The following is a 19391-nucleotide window of genomic DNA, read 5'->3' as shown; positions in this document are numbered from 1 at the left end:
AACAAATAATTTAATCACTATTTACAGATATGAATTGCTACTAAATCCCCACTTTATATATAACAATGTGTGTTCCCCTTCACTGGAATATGGTAAAATGCCTAGTGGACTTCCCAGGTGGCATGAGTGATAAAAACAAACAAAAAAAAAATCCACCTACTAATGCATAAGACTTAAGATATGTGGGTTCAGTCCCTGGGTTGGGAAGATCCCCTGGAAGAAGAAATGGCAACTCACTCCAGTATTCTTGCCTGGAGAACCCCATGGACAAAAGAGCCTGGCAGGCTATAGTCCATGGGGTCACAAAGAGTTGGACACAGTTTAGTGACTGAGCACAAAATGCCTAGTGGTCAAGCAATTAACTGCTGTAGCCTGGGATAAATCACTGCAGATGGTGACTGCAGCCTTGAAATTAAAAGATGCTTGTTCCTTGGAAGAAAAGCTATGACCAACCTAGACAGCATATTAAAAAGCAGAGACATTACTTTGCCAACAAAGGTCCATCTAGTCAAAGTTATGGTTTTTCCAGTAGTCACGTATGGATGTGAGAGCTGGACTATAAAGAAAGCTGTGTGCTGAAGAACTGATGCTTTTGAACTGTGGTATTGGAGAAGACTTGAGAGTCCCTTGGACTGCAAGGGGATCCAACCAGTCCATCCTAAAGGAGATCAGTCCTGGGTGTTCATTGGAAGGACTGACACTGAAGCTGAAACTCCAATACTTTGGCACCTGATATGAAGAACTGATTCATTGGAAAAGACCCTGATGCTGGGAAAGATTTAAGGTGGGAGGAGAAGGGAATGACAGAGGATGAGATGGTTGGATGGCATCACCACCTCGATGGACATGAGTTTGAGTAAGCTCTGGGAGTTGGTGATGGACAGGGGAGCCTGGTGTGCTGCAGTCCATGGGGTTGCAAAGAGTTGGACACTACTGAGAAACTGAACTGAGAAAAATAAATTTCATAGTCATGTGCAAAGACTCTCAAAATATGCAAAAGGGAATCCTTCAATCAAAAGTAAAAAGATAAAAAGTGTAAGGGAGGGAGGGAGGGAGGGAAGTTGGTTAGTTAAAGTCAATACTGCATTTGAAAGGTACGTCAGAAAAACTACCTAAAAACCTGCTCTTCAGGGACTGTAGCAATAATAAATTAAAGTCATCTACTGGTTACAAAAAAAAATTCCAACAACTTCAGAACAAGGTCAGTGCAAAATAATTCCTGTGTTATGGTAACAGAGATTATTGTTAAATTTATCAGCCTGTTTCTTTTTAACATGACTGGAAACAAACTACCAACTGAAGTGAGAAATTTTAAAAGTCCAGTCAGCATTATGATGATAGATTTAATAAATCCATAAATTTTTTCTAAAAGAAGCAATCATGTAATTGCACATCAATTCAGCACACTGTTGACAGGGGTTTTCCAAATTGTTAGCTAGTTTCACTATTACATCCCCAAAGGAAAAGAACACAATGTAGAAGATAAAGAAAAAGGGGGAAATAGAAATTTGTGAGATCTACAAGCATCATTATAAAAAGAAAAGGGTAGGGGTCAGGAGCTACCCCACACCCAAGGTCAGGGGCAGCAGCCGAGAGGAGCAACCCCATGTCCAAGGAGCAGTGGCTTCGTGAACGCAGGAGGGCCAAGAGGAGCTTCTTCACGTTCAAGGTCAGGAGGGGCAGCGGTGAGGAGATACCCCTCGTCCAAGATAAGGAGCAGTGGCTGCACTTTGCTGGAGCAGCCGTGAAGAGATACCCCATGTCCAAATAAGGGAAACCCAAGTAAGACGGTAGGTGTTGCGAGAGGCATCAGAGGGCAGACACACAAACCATACTCACAGAAAACTAGTCAATCAAATCACACAGACCACAGCCTTGTCTAACTCAATGAAACTAAGCCATGCCATGTGGGGCCACCCAAGACGGGCGGGTCATGGTGAAGAGGTTTGACAGAATGCGGTCTACTGGAGAAGGGAATGGCAAACCACTTCAGTATTCTTGCCTTGAGAACCCCATGAACAGTATGAAAAGGCAAAATGATAGGATACTGAAAGAGGAACTCTCCAGGTCGGTAGATGCCCAATATGCTACTGGAGATCAGTGGAGAAATAACTCCAGAAAGAATGAAGGGAGGGACCAGGCAAAAACAATACCCAGTTGTGGATGTGACTGGTGATAGAAGCAAGGTCCGATGCTGTAAAGAGCAATATTGCATAGGAACCTGGAATGTTAGGTCCATGAATCAAGGCAAATTGGAAGTGGTCAAACAGGAGATGGCAAGAGTGAACGTCGACATTCTAGGAATCAGTGAACTAAAATGGACTGGAATGGGTGAATTTAACTCAGATGACCATTATATCTACTACTGTGGGCAGGAATCCCTTAGAAGAAATGGAGTAGCCATCATGGTCAACAAAAGAGTCCAAAATGCGGTACTTGGACACAATCTCAAAAAACGACAGAATGATCTCTGTTTGTTTCCAAGGCAAACCTTTCAATATCACAGTAATCCAAGTCTATACCCCAACCAGTAATGCTGAAAAAGCTGAAGTTGAACAGTTCTATGAAGACCTACAAGACCTTTTAGAACTAACACCCAAAAAAAGATGTCCTTTTCATTACAGGGGACTGGAATGCAAAAGTAGGAAGTCAAGAAACACCTGGAGTAACAGGCAGATTTGGCCTTGGAATACGGAATGAAGTAGGGCAAAGGCTAATAGAGTTTTGCCAAGAGAACGCACTGGTCATAGCAAACACCCTCTTCCAACAACGCAAGACAAGACTTTACACATGGACATCACCAGATGGTCAACACCGAAATCAGATTGATTATATTCTTTGCAGCCAAAGATGGAAAAGCTCTATACAGTCAGCAAAAACAAGATAGGGAGCTGACCATGGCTCAGACCGTGAATTCCTTATTGCCAAATTCAGACTTAAATTGAAGAAAGTAGGGAAAACCACTAGACCATTCAGGTATGACCTAAATCAAATCCCTTATGACTATACAGTGGAAGTGAGAAATAGATTTAAGGGACTAGATCTGTTAGATAGAGTGCCTGATGAACTATGGACAGAGGTTCGTGACACTGTACAGGAGACAGGGATCAAGACCATCCCCATGGAAAAGAAATGCAAAAAAGCAAAATGGCTGTCTGGGAAGGCCTTACAGATAGCTGTGAAAAGAAGAGAAGCAAAAACAAAGGAGAAAAGGCAAGATATAAGCATCTGAATGCAGAGTTCCAAAGAATAGGAAGGAGAGATAAGAAAGCCTTCCTCAGTGATCAGTGCAAAGAAATAGAGGAAAACAACAGAATGGGAAAGACTAGAAATCTGTTTAAGAAGACTAGAGATACCAAGGGAACATTTCATGCAAAGATGGGCTCAATAAAGGACAGAAATGGCATGGACCTAACAGAAGCAGAAGATACTAAGAATAGTAGTGGCAAGAATATACAGAAGAACTGTATAAAAAAGATCTTCATGACCAAGATAATCACAATGGTGTGATCACTCACCTAGAGCCAGACATCCTGGAATGTGAAGTCAAGTGGGCCTTAGGAAGCATCACTATGAACAAAGCTAGTGGAGGTGATGGAATTCCAGTTGAGCTACTTCAAATCCTGAAAGATGATGCTGTGAAAGTGCTGCACTCAATATGCCAGCAAATTTGGAAAACTCAGCAGTGGACACAGGACTGGAAAAGGTCAGCTTTCATTCCAACCCCAAAGAAAGGCAATGCCAAGAATGCTCAAACTACTGCACAATTGCACTCATCTCACACGCTAGTAAAGTAATGCTCAAAATTCTCCAAGCCAGGTTTCAGCAATACGTGAAATGTGAACTTCCAGATGTTCAAGCCAGTTTTTGAAAAGGCAGAGGAACCAGAGATCAAATTGCCAACATCCACTGGATCAATGAAAAAGCAAGAGAGTTCCAGAAAAACATCTATTTCTGCTTTACTGACTATGCCAAAACCTTTGACTGTGTGGATCACAATAAACTGTGGAAAATTCTGAAACAGATGGGAATACCAGACCACCTGATCTGCCTCTTGAGAAACTTATATGCAGGTCAGGAAGCAACAGTTAGACATGGAACATGGAACATGTTCATGGACATGGAACAACAGACTGGTTCCAAATAGGAAAAGTAGTACATCATGGCTGTATATTGTCACCCTGCTTATTTAACTTATATGCAGAGTACATCATGAGAAATGTTGGGCTGGAAGAAGCACAAGCTAGAATCAAGATTGCTGGGAGAAACAACAATAACTTCAGATATGCAGATGACACCACCCTTATGGCAGAAAGTGAAGAAGAACTAAAGAGCCTCTTGATGAAAGTGAAAGAGGAGAGTGAAAAAGTTGATGTAAAGCTTAACATTCAGAAAACTAAGATCATGGCGTCCAGTCCCATCACTTCATGGGAAATAGATGGGCAAATAGTGGAAACAGTGGGTGACTTTATTTTTAGGCTCCAAAATCACTGCCGATGGTGACTGCAGCCATGAAATTAAAAGACACTTACTTCTTGGAAGGAAAGTTATGACCAACCTAGATAGCATATTGAAAAGCAGAGACATTACTTTGCCAACAAAGGTCCATCTAGTCAAGGCTATGGTTTTTCCAGTGGTCATGTATGGATGTGAGAGTTGGACTGTGAAGAAAGCGGAGCACCAAAGAATTGATGCTTTTGAACTGTGGTGTTGGAGAAGACTCTTGAGAGTCCCTTGGACTGCAAGGAGATCCAACCAGTCCATCCTAAAGGAGATCAGTCCTGGGTGTTCTTTGGAAGGAATGATGCTAAAGCTGAAACTCCAATACTTTGGCCACCTCATGCGAAGAGTTGACTTATTGGAAAAGACTCTGATGCTGGGAGGGATTGGGGGCAGGAGGAGAAGGGGACGACAGAGGATGAGATGGGTGCATGGCATCACCGACTCGATGGACATGAGTTTGGGTGAACTCCGGGAATTGGTGATGGACAGGGAGGCCTGGCGTGCTGCCATTCATAGGGTCGCAAAGAGTCGGACACGACTGAGCAACTGAACTAAACTCAACTGAGGGGAAAAAGTATCACACACACACATATAAATTGATATATGTGAATACACACCCATATGAAACAAAGCAAAAAAGGAAAAATATGAAAAGCCAAGGAAAAGAGATAATTATCACCTACCACCACCTTTCAGATTTTTAGTGTCAGGGTTTAAGTTGAGAAAGAAAATAAATATAAATAGGAAGGGCAGAGTTAGACTCTGCCACTATTTTACAAAGGAGAAAAAGATAATAATAAAGTATATTTCAAACATATCTCCAAAAGGATGACTCTTTGAAGACTGTCAATTGCACCATGCTGCTGCTGCTGCTGCTAAGTCGTTTCAGTCATGTCCAACTCTGTGCGACCCCATAGACAGCATCCCACCAGGCTCCCCCATCCCTGGGATTTTCCAGGCAAGAACACTGGAGTGGGTTGCCATTTCCTTATCCAATGCATGCAAGTGAAAAGTGAAAGTGAAGTTGCTCAGTCGTGTCTGACTCTTAGTGATCCCATGGACTGCAGCCTACCAGGCTCGTCAGTCCATGGGATTTTCCAGGCAAGAGTACTAGAGTGGGGTGCCATTGCCTTCTCCAAATATAGAAAGAGTTACCACTAAAACAAAACTAAAAAGAACACAATGAATGACTAAGAGAAAGAAAAATACAAGAAATTCAAAAGGAGTTAGCTATAGCAATTTAGCACAAACCAAAGCTCATAGATTTGTCAGATAAAAGGACGCCTAATTTCATCCACAAGTCATAATTTTTTCTTCTGACTAGATGGCCAGAATTTATCACAAGAATCCTTAAGTGACTGCATATCATGAAAAATATTGTCCACATCAGTTGTGCTAGATATAGAGATGTTCGTCAGCAAGTTCTTTATGTCTCTTCTCTAGCAAAGCCAGGCTTCCTTGGTAACCTGCAATGCAGGAGATCTAGGTTCGATTCTTGGGTCAGGAACATCCCCTGGAGAAGGGATAGGTTCCCCCCTCCAGCATTCATGGGCTTCCCTGGGGGCTCAGATGGTAAAGAATCCACCTGCAATTCTGGAGAGCTGGGTTTGATTCCTGGGTTGGGAAGATCCCCTGGAGAAGGGCATGGCAACCCACTCCAGTATTCTTGCCTGAGGAATCCCATGGACAGAGGAGCCTGGCGGGCTACAGTCCATGGACTCACAAAGAGTCAGACACGACTGAGCGACTAAGAACAACCAGGAAAGCCAGTGGAAGAACAGTAAATTGTAATACTTTAAACTTATTATTGTAACTCTCTTGTGATTTAATTAAAAACTGAACTAAGGATCTGAATAGATGGCACTGCAAAAAAAAGATATATGAAATTGGTAAATAAGCTAATCAAGTCATGCTCCAATGAGCCATAAGGGAAATACAAGGCAAAACCACAACCGGATACCAGTTTACATCTGCTGGGATGCTGTGAACAGAAAAGACAGTAACAAGTGTTGGTGAAGACACTAGAGCCTGCTGTGGTCTGACAGTCCATGTCCCTTCCAAATTCCTATGCTGAAATCCTAATGCCCAATATGACAGCCTGAGGTGGCAAGACCTTTGGAGTGTGCTTAGGTCTTGAGGGTGGAGCTTTCACTAATAGGTTCTAATAGAAGAGACCCACAGAGATTCCCCACCCCTTCCACCAAGTGGTGACATGACAAGAAGGCATCTGTCAACCAGGAAGTCAGTCCTAACCAGCCATCAGGCCAAATCTGCTGGCACCATGGTTCGAGACCTCTCACCCTCCAGAACTGTGAGAAATAACTTTCTGTTGTATATAAGCTACCTGATCTGTGGTATTTTGTTATAGCAGTCTGAATAAGATTGAGTCCTCACATACTATAAGATGGTGAATTGCTTTAGAAAATAGCTCCTCAAAGGGTTATACATAAAGTTACCACATGAACTAGCAACTCCAATCTGTGGTACACCTCAGAGAAATGAATACATATGTGCACTCAAAAACTTGTACTTGGATGTTCACAACAGCATTATTCATAATAGTCAAACAGTAGAAACAAGCAAAATGCCCATCATCTGATAGATGAAACACAGGGTACCCATATAACAATTATTCAGTAATAAATTGATGCAGTGATGCATGCTACAACAGGATTAAACTTGCAAACATTTGATTAAAGGAAAAGAAGCCAGTCACAAAGGGCACACACTGTATGATTCCACTTATATGAAATACCTAGAATAGGCAAATCCATAAAGACGAGTGGTTGCCAAGGGCTGAGGAAAAGGACGGAGGGATGGAGGGAAAGGGGGTATTCTTTTGGGTGATAGAAACTTATAGAATTGATCAAAACTGAGTTTCATGAACACCATCACGAGGTGTTAATAACTATCATCTTCAAGCATAAGGGAGTCTCATAAGGTGGAACTACAATGACTAGCCAGTTGCATTAGGGATAGCTTCAAGGTTGAAAGAATTAATAATTATTATTTAAACTTTTTTGAATCTTGGAGCCTTCGAGTATGTGTTGAAAGCTTTGAACAAGGTAAGTATGGTGTTACCCTGAGGAATGTAATTAATTTCATAGACATTAGAGAAGGATTCTCCATGACTGCAATCAAACAAGACAAAAACAAGATCACTCTTTAATCCTGCCTGAACAGAAAATCTCACCAGGAAAGAAGGGGAAAGCTATGCTACCACAAAAATGATCAAACACCCTCCTCTCCAGGTTAGTAAGAGTGACTACTGCTTCTTCTCCAAGGACTCTAGCCAGTTTCTCTGGCTTCTGGAGTAAAAATTAAGATGCCTAATAGCCAAATGGCCTCTGCTTTCTAACAGCACCCATCCAAAAACAAACCCTTCAATTCCTTTAAATCTCTATAAAAATCACCTTACCCAAATCCTATAATAAGCTCTACCTGACTCCCTCTTTTCTGAGACTCTCTGTTTAGTAGTAAGCCCAACTGGGCAAAGATGTGTTTCTGACGGTATTTGGTTGATTAGAATCAACAATATCTAAAATATTTATAATGTGTTAATAAACACATGTATATAATTTATGTATATAACTTCAAATTCTTACTGAAATATGCATATACATACACACATTACATATATAATAATTACACTGATGAAAGAGGATGGATACACACCAAAATATTAAGTGTAGTTATTTCTGAATATTGGTATGCTTGTTTCCTTTTTTTTCTGTATTTTATATCTTCCTTCAAATATTGCATATAATTTAAGAAGGTAGGAGGGGAAGAGAAAAGAAAAACTCTCCCAAAAGAATGTTTTAAGAGAGGAATCTCATTCACAGTGGTTGTCAATGTATAAGGCTTTCAATCTTTAGCCTATTACAAACACTTGTGATGCTCACCGAAAATAAGGATTCCTGAGCTTCATCCTGGAAGTGGGCGCCAGAATCTATAAGTCACACACCAGGCGATTCTCATCCATAGGGTCTAAGGAATCTTGAAAAACTCAGCTTTGGGGACAAACTAGAAACTTTGTAGCCTGCAAAAGACTTTGTAGGCTAAAGAAGAAGAATGAGGAGCCTGAAACCATGACTCTGCATTTGCCATGGAGAGGGAGAGGGAGGCACCGGAGGCTCTCAATAAACCTGATTTGATCCACCTGACAAAACTGTGGGCTCCTTTAGCAAACAGCTGGACACTGGGCAAGTTTGGAAACATAAGGCGGGCAGTGTGTAATCTCACTCAAATTCCCCACCCACATTGTTGACATCAATCAGCAATTCACTGGTTCTTCAATTTATATCCACCTGCTTTCCTAACTTTTAACATTTCCACCAGCAATTTTCCCTCTTCTGACCCTATTAAATCTTTTCTACCCTCCCAGGAACTCATTCTCTTATCTGTGCCTATACTGCCTATCAGCTGAAAATCTACCGCCAGCCAACAAAGAAATATGGAAAACTAAATTAAGTTTAAAAGCCCCTTGAAAGTGGAAGTCGCTCAGTCACGTCCGACTCTTTGTGACCCCATGCCTATACAGTCTATGGAATTCTCCAGGCCAGAATACTGGAGTGGGTAGCCTTTCCCTTCTCCAGAGGATCTTGCCAACCCAGGGATCAAACCCAGGTCTCCCGCATTGCAGGTGGATTCTTTACCAGCTGAGTCACAAGGGAAGCCATAAAAGCCTACTGAGCATCTATACAACACAAGACTATAAGTCACCTTTCAGTATCATAACCTTTTCTTTTTTTTAAGGAAAAGGACTTTCTGATGAGCAATCTGACCTCACACTTGGGGCAAGAAATTTAAGTGGGAAAGTGTTCCCCCCTTTAACTAATTTAAAAGAAAATGTTTATAATAAAAATGAACAAGCTTTTGTCTACAATATACAGTAAAATAACTTTACAGCTAAAAGAGACTTCAAAGTACAAACTTTCATTTTATTGATGACTGCTTCTTCTCCAATGAGGAGAAGCCTGTTCCTTTGGCTTCTGGGGTAAAAATGAAGATGCCTAATAGTAAAATTGCCTCTGCTTTCTAAAAGCACCCAACCAAGAACAGACCCTTCACTTTCTTTAAATGTCTCTAAAAATCACCTTCAGTTCAGTTCAGTTCAGTCACTCAGTCATGTCCAACTCTTTGCGACCCCATGAATTGCAGCACTCCAGGCCTCCCTGCCCATCACCAACTCCCGGAGTTCACTCAAACTCACGTGCATTGAGTCGGTGATGCCATCCAGCCATCTCATCCTCTGTCGTCCCCTTCTCCTCCTGCCCCCAATCCCTCACAGCATCAGAGTCTTTTCCAATGAGTCAACTCTTCACATGAGGTGGCCAAAGTACTGGAGTTTCAGCTTTAGCATCATTCCTTCCAAAGAACACCCAGGACTGGTCTCCTTTAGGATGGACTGGTTGAATCTCCTTACAGTCCAAGGGACTCTCAAGAGTCTTCTCCAACACCACAGTTCAAAAGCATCAATTCTTCGGCACTCAGCTTTCTTCACAGTCCAACTCTCACATCCATACATGACCACTGGAAAAACCATAGCCTTGACTAGACAGACCTTTGTTGGCAAAGTAATGTCCCTGCTTTTGAATATGCTATCTAGGTTGGTCATAACTTTCCTTCCAAGGAGTAAGCATCTTTTAATTTCATGGCTGCAATCACCATCTGCAGTGATTTTGGAGCCTAGAAAAATAAAGTCTGAAACTGTTTCCCCTGTTTCCCCATCTATTTCCCATGAAGTGATGGGACCAGATGCCATGATCTTCGTTTTCTGAATGTTGAGCTTTAAGCCAACTTTTTCACTCTCCTCTTTCACTTTCATCAAGAGGCTTTTGAGTTCCTCTTCACTTTCTGCCATAAGGGTGGTGTTATCTGCATATCTGAGGTAATTGATATTTTTCCCGGCAATCTTGATTCCAGCTTACCCAAATCCTATAATAAGCTCTACCTGACTCCCAGCTTGAGCTTGTTTCACAGCTTGTTAGCACTAAAACACAACCCCAAATTATTTTTTAGTTTAAAATTCCCCTTAATATTTTATGTCTCTTAAAATAGGTAACAGTACATTTTTTTTGAAAGTGACAGATTTCCCATTGGCAGTAAAAATTTCAATTAACAGAGAAATACTACTTGATATTAAATCAGTTTAATACACATGGAATGATGTTAACATGTCCTCATCCTAAGCTTACTGGAGTAATTTCAGGTATCAAACAAAAACTTCCAAGTGCATGAGGTTAGTGATGAACTAAATGGAAACCTAAAATGCAGTGCCTATAAAATCAAGAATTTATTCTAGAGGTCTCCTATTCCACTGCAATACTATTATGCATTAAGAATAAATTTAGGGCTTGTAAATGGTCAGAAACATAAGCCACTTTCAGGTGATTTGGAGTAGTTTTAAGAAAACCCACATTCCATAAACCAAATGCTGTGTCTGATCAACTCATTTGCAGACTTAGAAGTACTCTCAAGCAAGAATGCCTTTTTGGTAGGTTATTGTCAAAAGTTTCATTTTAATAGACTGAGACTTTAATTTTTCAAAAAACAAAAAAACCCCACAAGTTTACTTTCCTGTTTTCATGTGTTTGAGTTAATACTTCAATTGTGATAGTGTGGGCAGAACACGCTTCAAAGTCAGATTAATCTCCATTCAACAACCTATATTTGATACATTCATACATTTCTTTAAGCTTTGCATCCTTGTACATAAAACAGAGGTAACACAAACTTTACTATTAGAAGGATTTAGGAGAGACTGCATATATGCAGAAGGAAAGAAATACTGGTGGCAAAATTCCACAAGGAGTGACGTGTCTTTTGATTAGGGTAAGGGACAACTGGAAAACAGATACAGAATATAAAGTTGCTCTGTGTAATAAAGGAAGAAGAATTGTAAGATTTCACAGGTGGCTGAGAGAGAAGGACAGAAGGGACCCTGAGACAGAAAAACACTGGAGAGAAAAGGGAAGGACGACACAGCAAGACAGAGCAAGGCTGTGACACCCAATGGAAAGAACTGGCAGTAAGCAGTTCCCTATGGCCAGCCAGTCTCTTAATAAAACAAGGCTAACATGCATTCTATTTTAAGGTCTCCCTACTCTTATAGCTAATGTATTGATGTATCTACTGCAATTAGTGACCCCTCCCCTCCAAAAAAGGAACAAGTCTGTTAGATGAAAAAAATCTTGTCTAAAGCTGTCTTGGGCAGACAAGGGTCTCCTACGAAGTAGTGTTTGAGGAAAACAAGAAATGTGGGCTATGTTCCAAATTTGAACTTACACAAGGTGATGAAAAGGGAACAGCTATAAGAGATAAGACACCAACAAGCTGGAGAATTCAGCAGAAACAGAGAGGATCCGAGAGGTGTCTGGAAGGAAATGAAACCCCAGAGATAGAGGGGGATAGAGGTAAGAGTCAGAGTTCATTTTATTTAAATATTATGGGACCAGTAGGCTGTGAGAGGGGAAAACCAGGCTAACTTCTGGGTACATGTAATGTCAGCTCCCTTTCCTTCTGAGGAATGAATAATGTTTCATACCTCAGATACACCTGTTGTCACGCTTCTTATTAAATATCACTGGAGAAGGAAATGGCAACCCACGCCAGCATTCTTCCCTGGAGAATCCCATGAACAGAGAAACCTGGCAGGCTACAGTCTAGTCCGTGGGGATGCAAGAGTCGGACACAACTTAGCGACTAAAACACCTCCACCACAGCTATCACAGAAAAGAGGCTAACTTTAAAAAATGATACTAAACTAGCACGAAGTTTCATTTTATCCAATATAGTGGACCAAGACATGAGGGGAGGGAGAGGAAAAGCAGACATTTGTCAAAAACCACTTACAACTTCAGTATAACTAGGAGATCAAAGATTTTCCAACACGTCAGATGGGGAAAAGCTGTGATTTTGAGGAAGGAAAATGAGCAGTTTGGGTGAGGAAGTCAGAGAATTAGAAGCCTTAAAATCATCTCCGCAGTAAGACTGCTCAGGTCAGTTCCCTTTTGAAACATTCTGGCAACAAAGTGGCCTTTGCAAATAAATGACTAATTACTATGCTACTTTATGTGAACGAAAAAGGTTAGACATTTATCTTCAGAAATTCGAGAGGCTTAACTAAAAGACTTGCATTTTTTTCAAATTGTACCAAAAAAAAGAGTAATAAAGGACAGGCTACAGGCGTGCCCTCGGTAAACAGGTGCTGCAGGACTGTGTAGCCGCTCGCTTCTCTAGGGAAGGCTCCCGGCCCTGCGGGGAAGCGAGTCCCGCCACGCCGGCAAGGCACGGTCCCTCGCAGCGGTTATAACGGCACAGGTGCCCGCAACTGATTCATTTAAAACGCCCGAATAGAAACGTAGTGTATCTCGGATTCAAACCAACCAAGGGAGTCTTTGTTAAAATTCCCTTACTACTACCTAGAGGCAGAGAGAGTGAAGGGAGCGGCATGAAATTCACGAGGGAGCTTCCCACAGGCTCTCCCGTCTCCCGGGCTCCGTCAGCTTCGCACAGAGTAGCTTCTACAGAGACTGAGACTTCACCCGCGAGCAACCCAGCAGGAAGGCGACCGGATACGCAGTTTGACCGCCCTCGGCGGCGCGCCCACCTCTCCGGGGCTCGCTCGGATGGATGTTGCAGAGCTCAGCCCTACGTCCTCGCCTGACCCCTTTCCCCACGGGGAGCCAGCCTCCCTGCCTTCGGCCAGCAGCCGCGTCCCCCCGCTTATACCTTGATTCGGGATTCTTGCTCCGGCTCGTCCTGTCCTGGCGGGCGGGCTGGGGACTCCCGGGAGTCTGCGCTGCGAGGCGCGGACGCCCGGGCCGCTATTTGTAAACAAGCTCCACGTGCGCTCGCCCTGCCCCATTCGCATCGCGCTCAAGGCACCCGAGGCGGCGCAGCTTTCCCGCGAGCCCTCCGAGGGTGCGATTTTTATTCCCCGTAAGAGTGGGGGGAAGCCTCGCCCACAGAGCCGGGACACTGGGAAAAGGGCTAAGACAAGGTGAGCTTGCACCGCTCCCTGCTGGCGGGCGAAGCAGTCTGCAGGTTGGAGCAGCCCGGCCCTTAGCAGCAGCCACGCGACGCCCTGAGACTCCAAGGAGGTTGGGCCCGCCTCCTCTCACCCGCTCGCCCGAGACCCCGCCCCCGGGCCGCGCGCGCTCGCTCGCGCAGGCCCCGCCCCCTCGCCGACACAACGTTCCTGCGGGGGCGCGCGCGTGCCCCCTAATCCCCCGCCTTCCGGCTCCGGCGGCGACGCTCGCTTCTTGCCGCCGCCGCGCTGCCGGTGTCAGCCTCCCTCGGGAGACTCCATTTGCTCTCAGATTGGTCTGGTCGCCGCGAAGTCAGGCAGAGAGCGATGTCCCCGGCCCGTGGACTGGTGTCCCCCAGGCCAAGCGCCCTCTCCCTCGCTGGCTGGCTTCGGTGGTGACATCCTGGTTGCTGGCGACCACGGAGGAATCCGGGCTCCCTCTCCATGAGCAAAGACGTCCCGCGTTTCTGCGGGGAAAGGCCCTCGCTAACACGGCTGCTCTCTGACCTCTTAATTTCAGGAGGTAGGCAATTCAGGTCCCGCTCCTTGACACTGTGTGTGTAATGCCCCAAAGCAGTGTTTGTTGTATTTAGCCATCACATTCATAGGAGGCGTTAATTTTCTCAACACAGTTGCAGGATAGGTGTGGGTAATGCCACAGACCCTGATATTGAACGAAGAATGTTTTTGGTATTTTCCTTTAGGTTTTCGGAGGCTTGGAGTGCCTATACAGCCCCCGACAGGAACTGCTTCTGTTGGCCCATCGAGGATCATCTTTCACCAGGATTATCGTAACATCTTCACTGAGCCTTCCACCCCATAGTCTCTACCATGAGTCCTGATTTCTGCCAATGAAGTTTTGTTTTTTGTTTTTTTTTTTACGCTTTCTTTAATCATGTGACACCACTTCTGGTCAGCCTTTTCCCTTTTCAGTTGCCAAACACATTAGGTGGAAGTTTGTGTCGTGTTAAAGTACGGAGTTTCTTGCTTGTCCACTCTCAGCCTTGTTTGCACTGCTCACTTCTGTTCAGCTTGCCTTCTCCTGCTTGCCTATGATTTCCATTATCACTCTCTTTCGTAACCTGTAGCAGTCCTTGCCCGGGGAGGCAGCATTCCATACAGTGCACTGCCTGACAAGGACAGCAGTCAGGGGGTGAGTTTTCCCATTATAATTTCTTATTAAGTTTGCAAGTCCTGTCTTAAAAACTTTGTTCCCTAGCACATTTCTCTAAATTCGTCCACCAGTGACTTAGTTCCTTTAACATAGAGCCTCACCCATAGGATGGCAAAAACAATTAAGTACACAATAGGACTGTTTTAGAGACCTTGCTAATACAGTATGGGTTATCATCACCATTGAGATTACAGTTCATGAAAAGATCTTAAACTTAGGAGAAGCAAGATAGAAGATAGGATTAATTGGAGCTAGTCTTTGTTGTTTTGAGTTTGTAAATTTTAAAAGAGCAAAGTGAAGAGAGTCACATAGGCTTGGCCTGGAAATTGGCCAACACACTGTCCATCTAGGTCCTAGTGGGGCAGGAAAGGGATCTTAAAACACCATTTTTTAAATCTCATTGTGTCCAAATCTAACTTATTAAAGGTCTTGTTGTAGTAATCCTCTAAAATATTAGGTACAATGTTGGGGAAACGAAAGCGTGTGGTGTTGACAATTAAGGACAAGCTTGACATTATTAAGAAATTGGAGGAGGGCATCTCTTTCAAAAAGCTTTCCGTGGTATATGGAATTGGTGAATCCACAGTTCGTGATATTAAAAAGAACAAAGAAAGGATAATAAACTATGCCAACAGTTCAGATCCTACAAGTGGGGTATCCAAACGTAAATCTATGAAGTCGTCCACATATGAAGAACTTGACAGAGTTATGATAGAGTGGTTTAACCAACAGAAAACAGATGGAATTCCAGTGTCGGGAACGATTTGTGCAAAACAAGCCAAGTTCTTTTTTGATGCTCTGGGGATGGAAGGTGATTTTAATGCATCCTCTGGCTGGCTGACTCGATTCAAGCAGCGCCATGGTATTCCAAAGGCTGCTGGTAAAGGAACAAAATTAAAAGGAGACGAAACTGCTGCCAGTGAGTTTTGTGGTAACTTTCAGGAATTCGTTGAGAGAGAGAATCTACAACCAGAACAAATTTATGGTGCTGATCAAACTGGATTGTTCTGGAAATGTCTACCATCAAGGACATTAGCTCTTGAAACTGAGCAAAGTTCTTCTGGTTATAGATCAAGCAGAGAGAGAATCATTATTATGTGTTGTGCAAATGCCACTGGTTTACACAAACTTAATCTTTGTGTTGTGGGAAAAGCAAAAAAACCTCGTGCATTCAAAGGAGCTGATCTTTCAAACCTTCCTGTCACTTATTTCAGTCAAAAAAGTGCATGGATAGAACATTCTGTTTTCAGACAGTGGTTTGAAAAATACTTTGTGCCACAGGTACAGAAGCATTTGAAATCCAAGGGGCTTCTAGAAAAAGCAGTGCTCCTTTTGGACTTTCCTCCAGCACATCCAAATGAAGAATTGTTGAGTTCAGATGATGGCAGAATAATTGTGAAATATTTACCACCAAATGTCACAAGTCTCATTCAACCTATGAGCCAAGGAGTTCTAGCCACAGTAAAAAGATACTACCGAGCAGGACTTCTCCAGAAATACATGGATGAAGGAGCTGACCCCAGAATGTTCTGGAAGAACTTGACAGTGTTAGATGCAATTTATGAAGTGTCAAGAGCTTGGAACATGATAAAGTCAAGTACCATAACCAAAGCATGGAAAAAACTTTTCCCTGGCACTGAAGAGAATTCAGGCATGAACATTGATGAAGGAGCCATTTTAGCAGCTAACTTAGCAACAGTTTTACAGAACACAGAAGACTGTGAACATGTTGACCTTGAGAATATTGATCAGTGGTTTGACTCTCGGAGTAATGATTCAAGCTGTCAGGTCCTAACTGACAGTGAAGGTGTGGAGGACCAGGCCAGGCCTGCCGAGACCAAGCCTTCCAGTAAGACTAGAAAAACAGAACTGAATCCAGAGAAGCATATCAGCCATAAAGCTGCACTTGAATGGACCGAAAATTTACTAGATTATCTAGAACAACAAGATGACATGCTTCTGTCTGATAAACTGGTATTGCGAAGGCTTCGAACCATAATAAGAAGAAAACAGAAGATCCAGAATAACAAAAGTCATTAATAAGGCTCTTAAGAGTTTCAGTGTATTTGCATCTGTGTGACTTTATCTGCAGTGGAACTTAATTTCTTATTTGAATTGCTGTGGATTTCAAAGCCAAATGCATTTTATAAATGACTTTAGAATTAGATGCCATTTTGGATTACGTAAATTACTGCACTTGAATGTTGATTCTAGGAAGTTGACATGTACCTTGTTTGTCTACTGTTCCTAATCTGTATTGTACTAATTTAGATCATAAGGTACCTGAGGCCAGGGCGCCTATGTCTGTTTTGTACCTGAATGTCATTGTCTAATAGAGGACCACGCACACTATAGGCAATCAATAAATCTTTCTTAAATTGAAGTTTTATGACTTTCTCTGAACTTCAGTTTCCAAACTGAAATACGTTGGGGGAGGGGTGGTAAGTTTCCATGTCTATGATTTTTTCTACCTGCTGAAAATTGTAGAATGCAGCAAAGATTATACTGGAAGTACATGTATTTCACTGTGAAAGCACAGAACTTAAGGAAAATAGTTTAAAGCCTGAAATACGGCATTCTGTACCGACAGTATTTGGACAGCCAGCAGTTCAGATTAGGTCTCTGAGTGTAATGAGGGAAGAAGAAAATCAGGTTAAAACGTCCTCAGGGAAAGGGCTTGCACTTCACTTTCATTTCATGTGACAGTAGGGCGAGTTCCTTCGTAGTTGTGGAAAGAATGCCATCACTCTTCCAGAAAAATAGATTTCATTTTCCAAATCATTGCCTGTTAGAAGAGAGTGAGGGTTAAATTGTATTATCTGTCATTTTGACCCTTTATTAGTAGAGATATGTCAGTAGTTTTTAATAAGCTATTTGATATAACACTTTAAAGCTTCCCAGTACATCATTTGCTTTCATATAGCAAATTTTTCTGTAAGAATTCAATACTGGGAATATAAGCAAACATCACATTTGTGGGACCATCACATGAACAATGGATTGACATTAAATCAAACCTGAGAAACAGCCTACACTGCTGAGGGAACCATGGGCAAGTTACTTAACCCGTCTGTAAAATAGGAATAATACCTGCCTGCAGGAGTTTTTGTGAGGAGTACATGAGTTAATAAATGGGTTTTAAAGTCATAAAGACTTAGAAAAGGACCTGGCTCAGAATAAGTTCTCTGAGTGTTAGCTACTGTTACTAGCTACTGTTACTGAGTTGCAGGAATAATGAGTTTCAGACATGTGCTCAGCAGATCCTTCATGTAGCTACATTTTAGGGAGGTGAGTTAAAAGAGATGCAGGTGACTAGATTCAGCTGAAATACAGTCATAATGTATTTTAGTGAAAACTGGAAGGTTAATCCAATTTAGAAGTCATTTCCTGACCATCTACTGCTAGGCACAATGGGGTATGCAGGCATATTTAAGACATCTTAGTTTGAATTAGAAAAGGAAATGGGAATGGAATTGTAGTTTCTTTGCTCCAGGCCTGCTAATAACATACATAGTGGCTTTGTTCATAGAATCTGTTACTAATATTGGCCTCATTCACTGAAGTAATAAAATATCTCTAAAGCAGATAAAATAGCAGTTAGCAGAAGACTTAAAATATCAAACTAAACTAACAGATCAGTAGAACATCAAGGCAAAAGAAATGTCACAGGAGACTGTTTACAGTAATTAGGTTCAGCCATATAGGGAGCTTTGTTGTGATTAATTTGAGATTTCAGAAGCTCTGACAGTCCTTCATGAGGACTGTTAGAGCTCAGAATTCTGCCTTTTGACAAAGCAGAAATTTTAAGTTCGAGAGAGGCCTTTTCAGACAACCTCTAAGAAGATATTTTCTTTGAGAGAATTCATACATTATTATTAATACATATTTCATCTTCTAAAAAGGCTTGAGGAAATGAAACTTTATGCACATAAGCCCTGAAGCTGTTTGGCTTCGTGGGTGCAAAGGGATTCTGAAACCTGGAAATGACGTGTTTGAATACTGCTTTGCATTTTTCACACACAGAGCTTTTTTGCTAACAAAAACTTCTCAAACTTCCTCCAGTCATGACATTGAAATGGTTTAATTCTGTTTTATCATAACAATGATATAAATGGTGCATTCTAATCCCATAATTAATTGTAATTCAAAAAAGTTTTTCCTTTAGCAGGTATTGTTATATTAATTATATTCTCTAGGACAACACATTGTGTTATCTTGGTTAACCCCACGCTCCTAATATGTATCCTAGTTTAAGAAGCCCAGAAATAATGTGCTCTCATTTGACCTTGTGCACTGTAAAGAAAAATATCCAAAAGTTTATTTTTAAATAAATGTATAAATGGAAGTTGATATTTTTTTAGAGGATTTGTAAGACTAACAGAACTCAGACCAAATGGAAAGTGTTTGGCAACTGTGAGTATACTTTTAAAAAAATTGTGTAGTAGGAATATTTACTATTTCATAATTCAATTTCAGAGAATAATATAGGAGTTGACTGGAAACCTTTGAGTGCTCAGTAAATATAATAGAGTTGGCAAGGCCCAGATCAGTGCCACAGTCAATTCAAGCAGAATTATAGGATTATAATGGTACTCTTGTTCTGGGATTCTTTTTTGTTCTCAATCTAGCTTCAGACTGAACTCTCTGGTCACTTCATTATTTTTCCCAACTTAGCTAAGATCA

At 41.9% G+C, this 19391-nt stretch overlaps 2 protein-coding genes across 2 annotated transcripts in view; one reads left to right on the top strand and one right to left on the bottom strand.

Annotated features, from left to right (window-relative positions):
* Positions 1 to 13433, bottom strand: part of FAM13A (family with sequence similarity 13 member A) — a 337331-nt gene extending 323898 nt beyond the window's left edge. Inside the window, exon 1 of the mRNA XM_070790892.1 lies at positions 13237 to 13433. The gene's annotated coding sequence lies outside the window, so the exon portion shown is untranslated. The remainder of the gene's footprint in view (positions 1 to 13236) is intronic.
* Positions 13434 to 13721: 288 nt separating this feature from the next.
* On the top strand, positions 13722 to 17091 carry TIGD2 (tigger transposable element derived 2). The gene is made up of 2 exons (XM_070791189.1): positions 13722 to 14057; positions 14239 to 17091. The coding sequence occupies exon 2, from the start codon at positions 15171 to 15173 to the stop codon at positions 16746 to 16748; it is 1578 nt and encodes a 525-aa protein (XP_070647290.1). The 5' UTR covers positions 13722 to 14057; positions 14239 to 15170; the 3' UTR covers positions 16749 to 17091.
* The last annotated feature ends 2300 nt before the right edge of the window (positions 17092 to 19391 follow it).

The sequence above is a fragment of the Bos indicus genome, chromosome 6, assembly GCF_029378745.1.
Source record: "Bos indicus isolate NIAB-ARS_2022 breed Sahiwal x Tharparkar chromosome 6, NIAB-ARS_B.indTharparkar_mat_pri_1.0, whole genome shotgun sequence".
Lineage (NCBI taxonomy): Eukaryota > Metazoa > Chordata > Mammalia > Artiodactyla > Bovidae > Bos > Bos indicus.
This window is presented reverse-complemented; position numbering and strand designations above follow the sequence as displayed.

Bases quoted from the DNA above. Each gene is read 5' to 3' on its own strand.
- TIGD2 (XM_070791189.1), top strand. From the start codon at position 15,171: ATGTTGGGGAAACGAAAGCGTGTGGTGTTGACAATTAAGGACAAGCTT.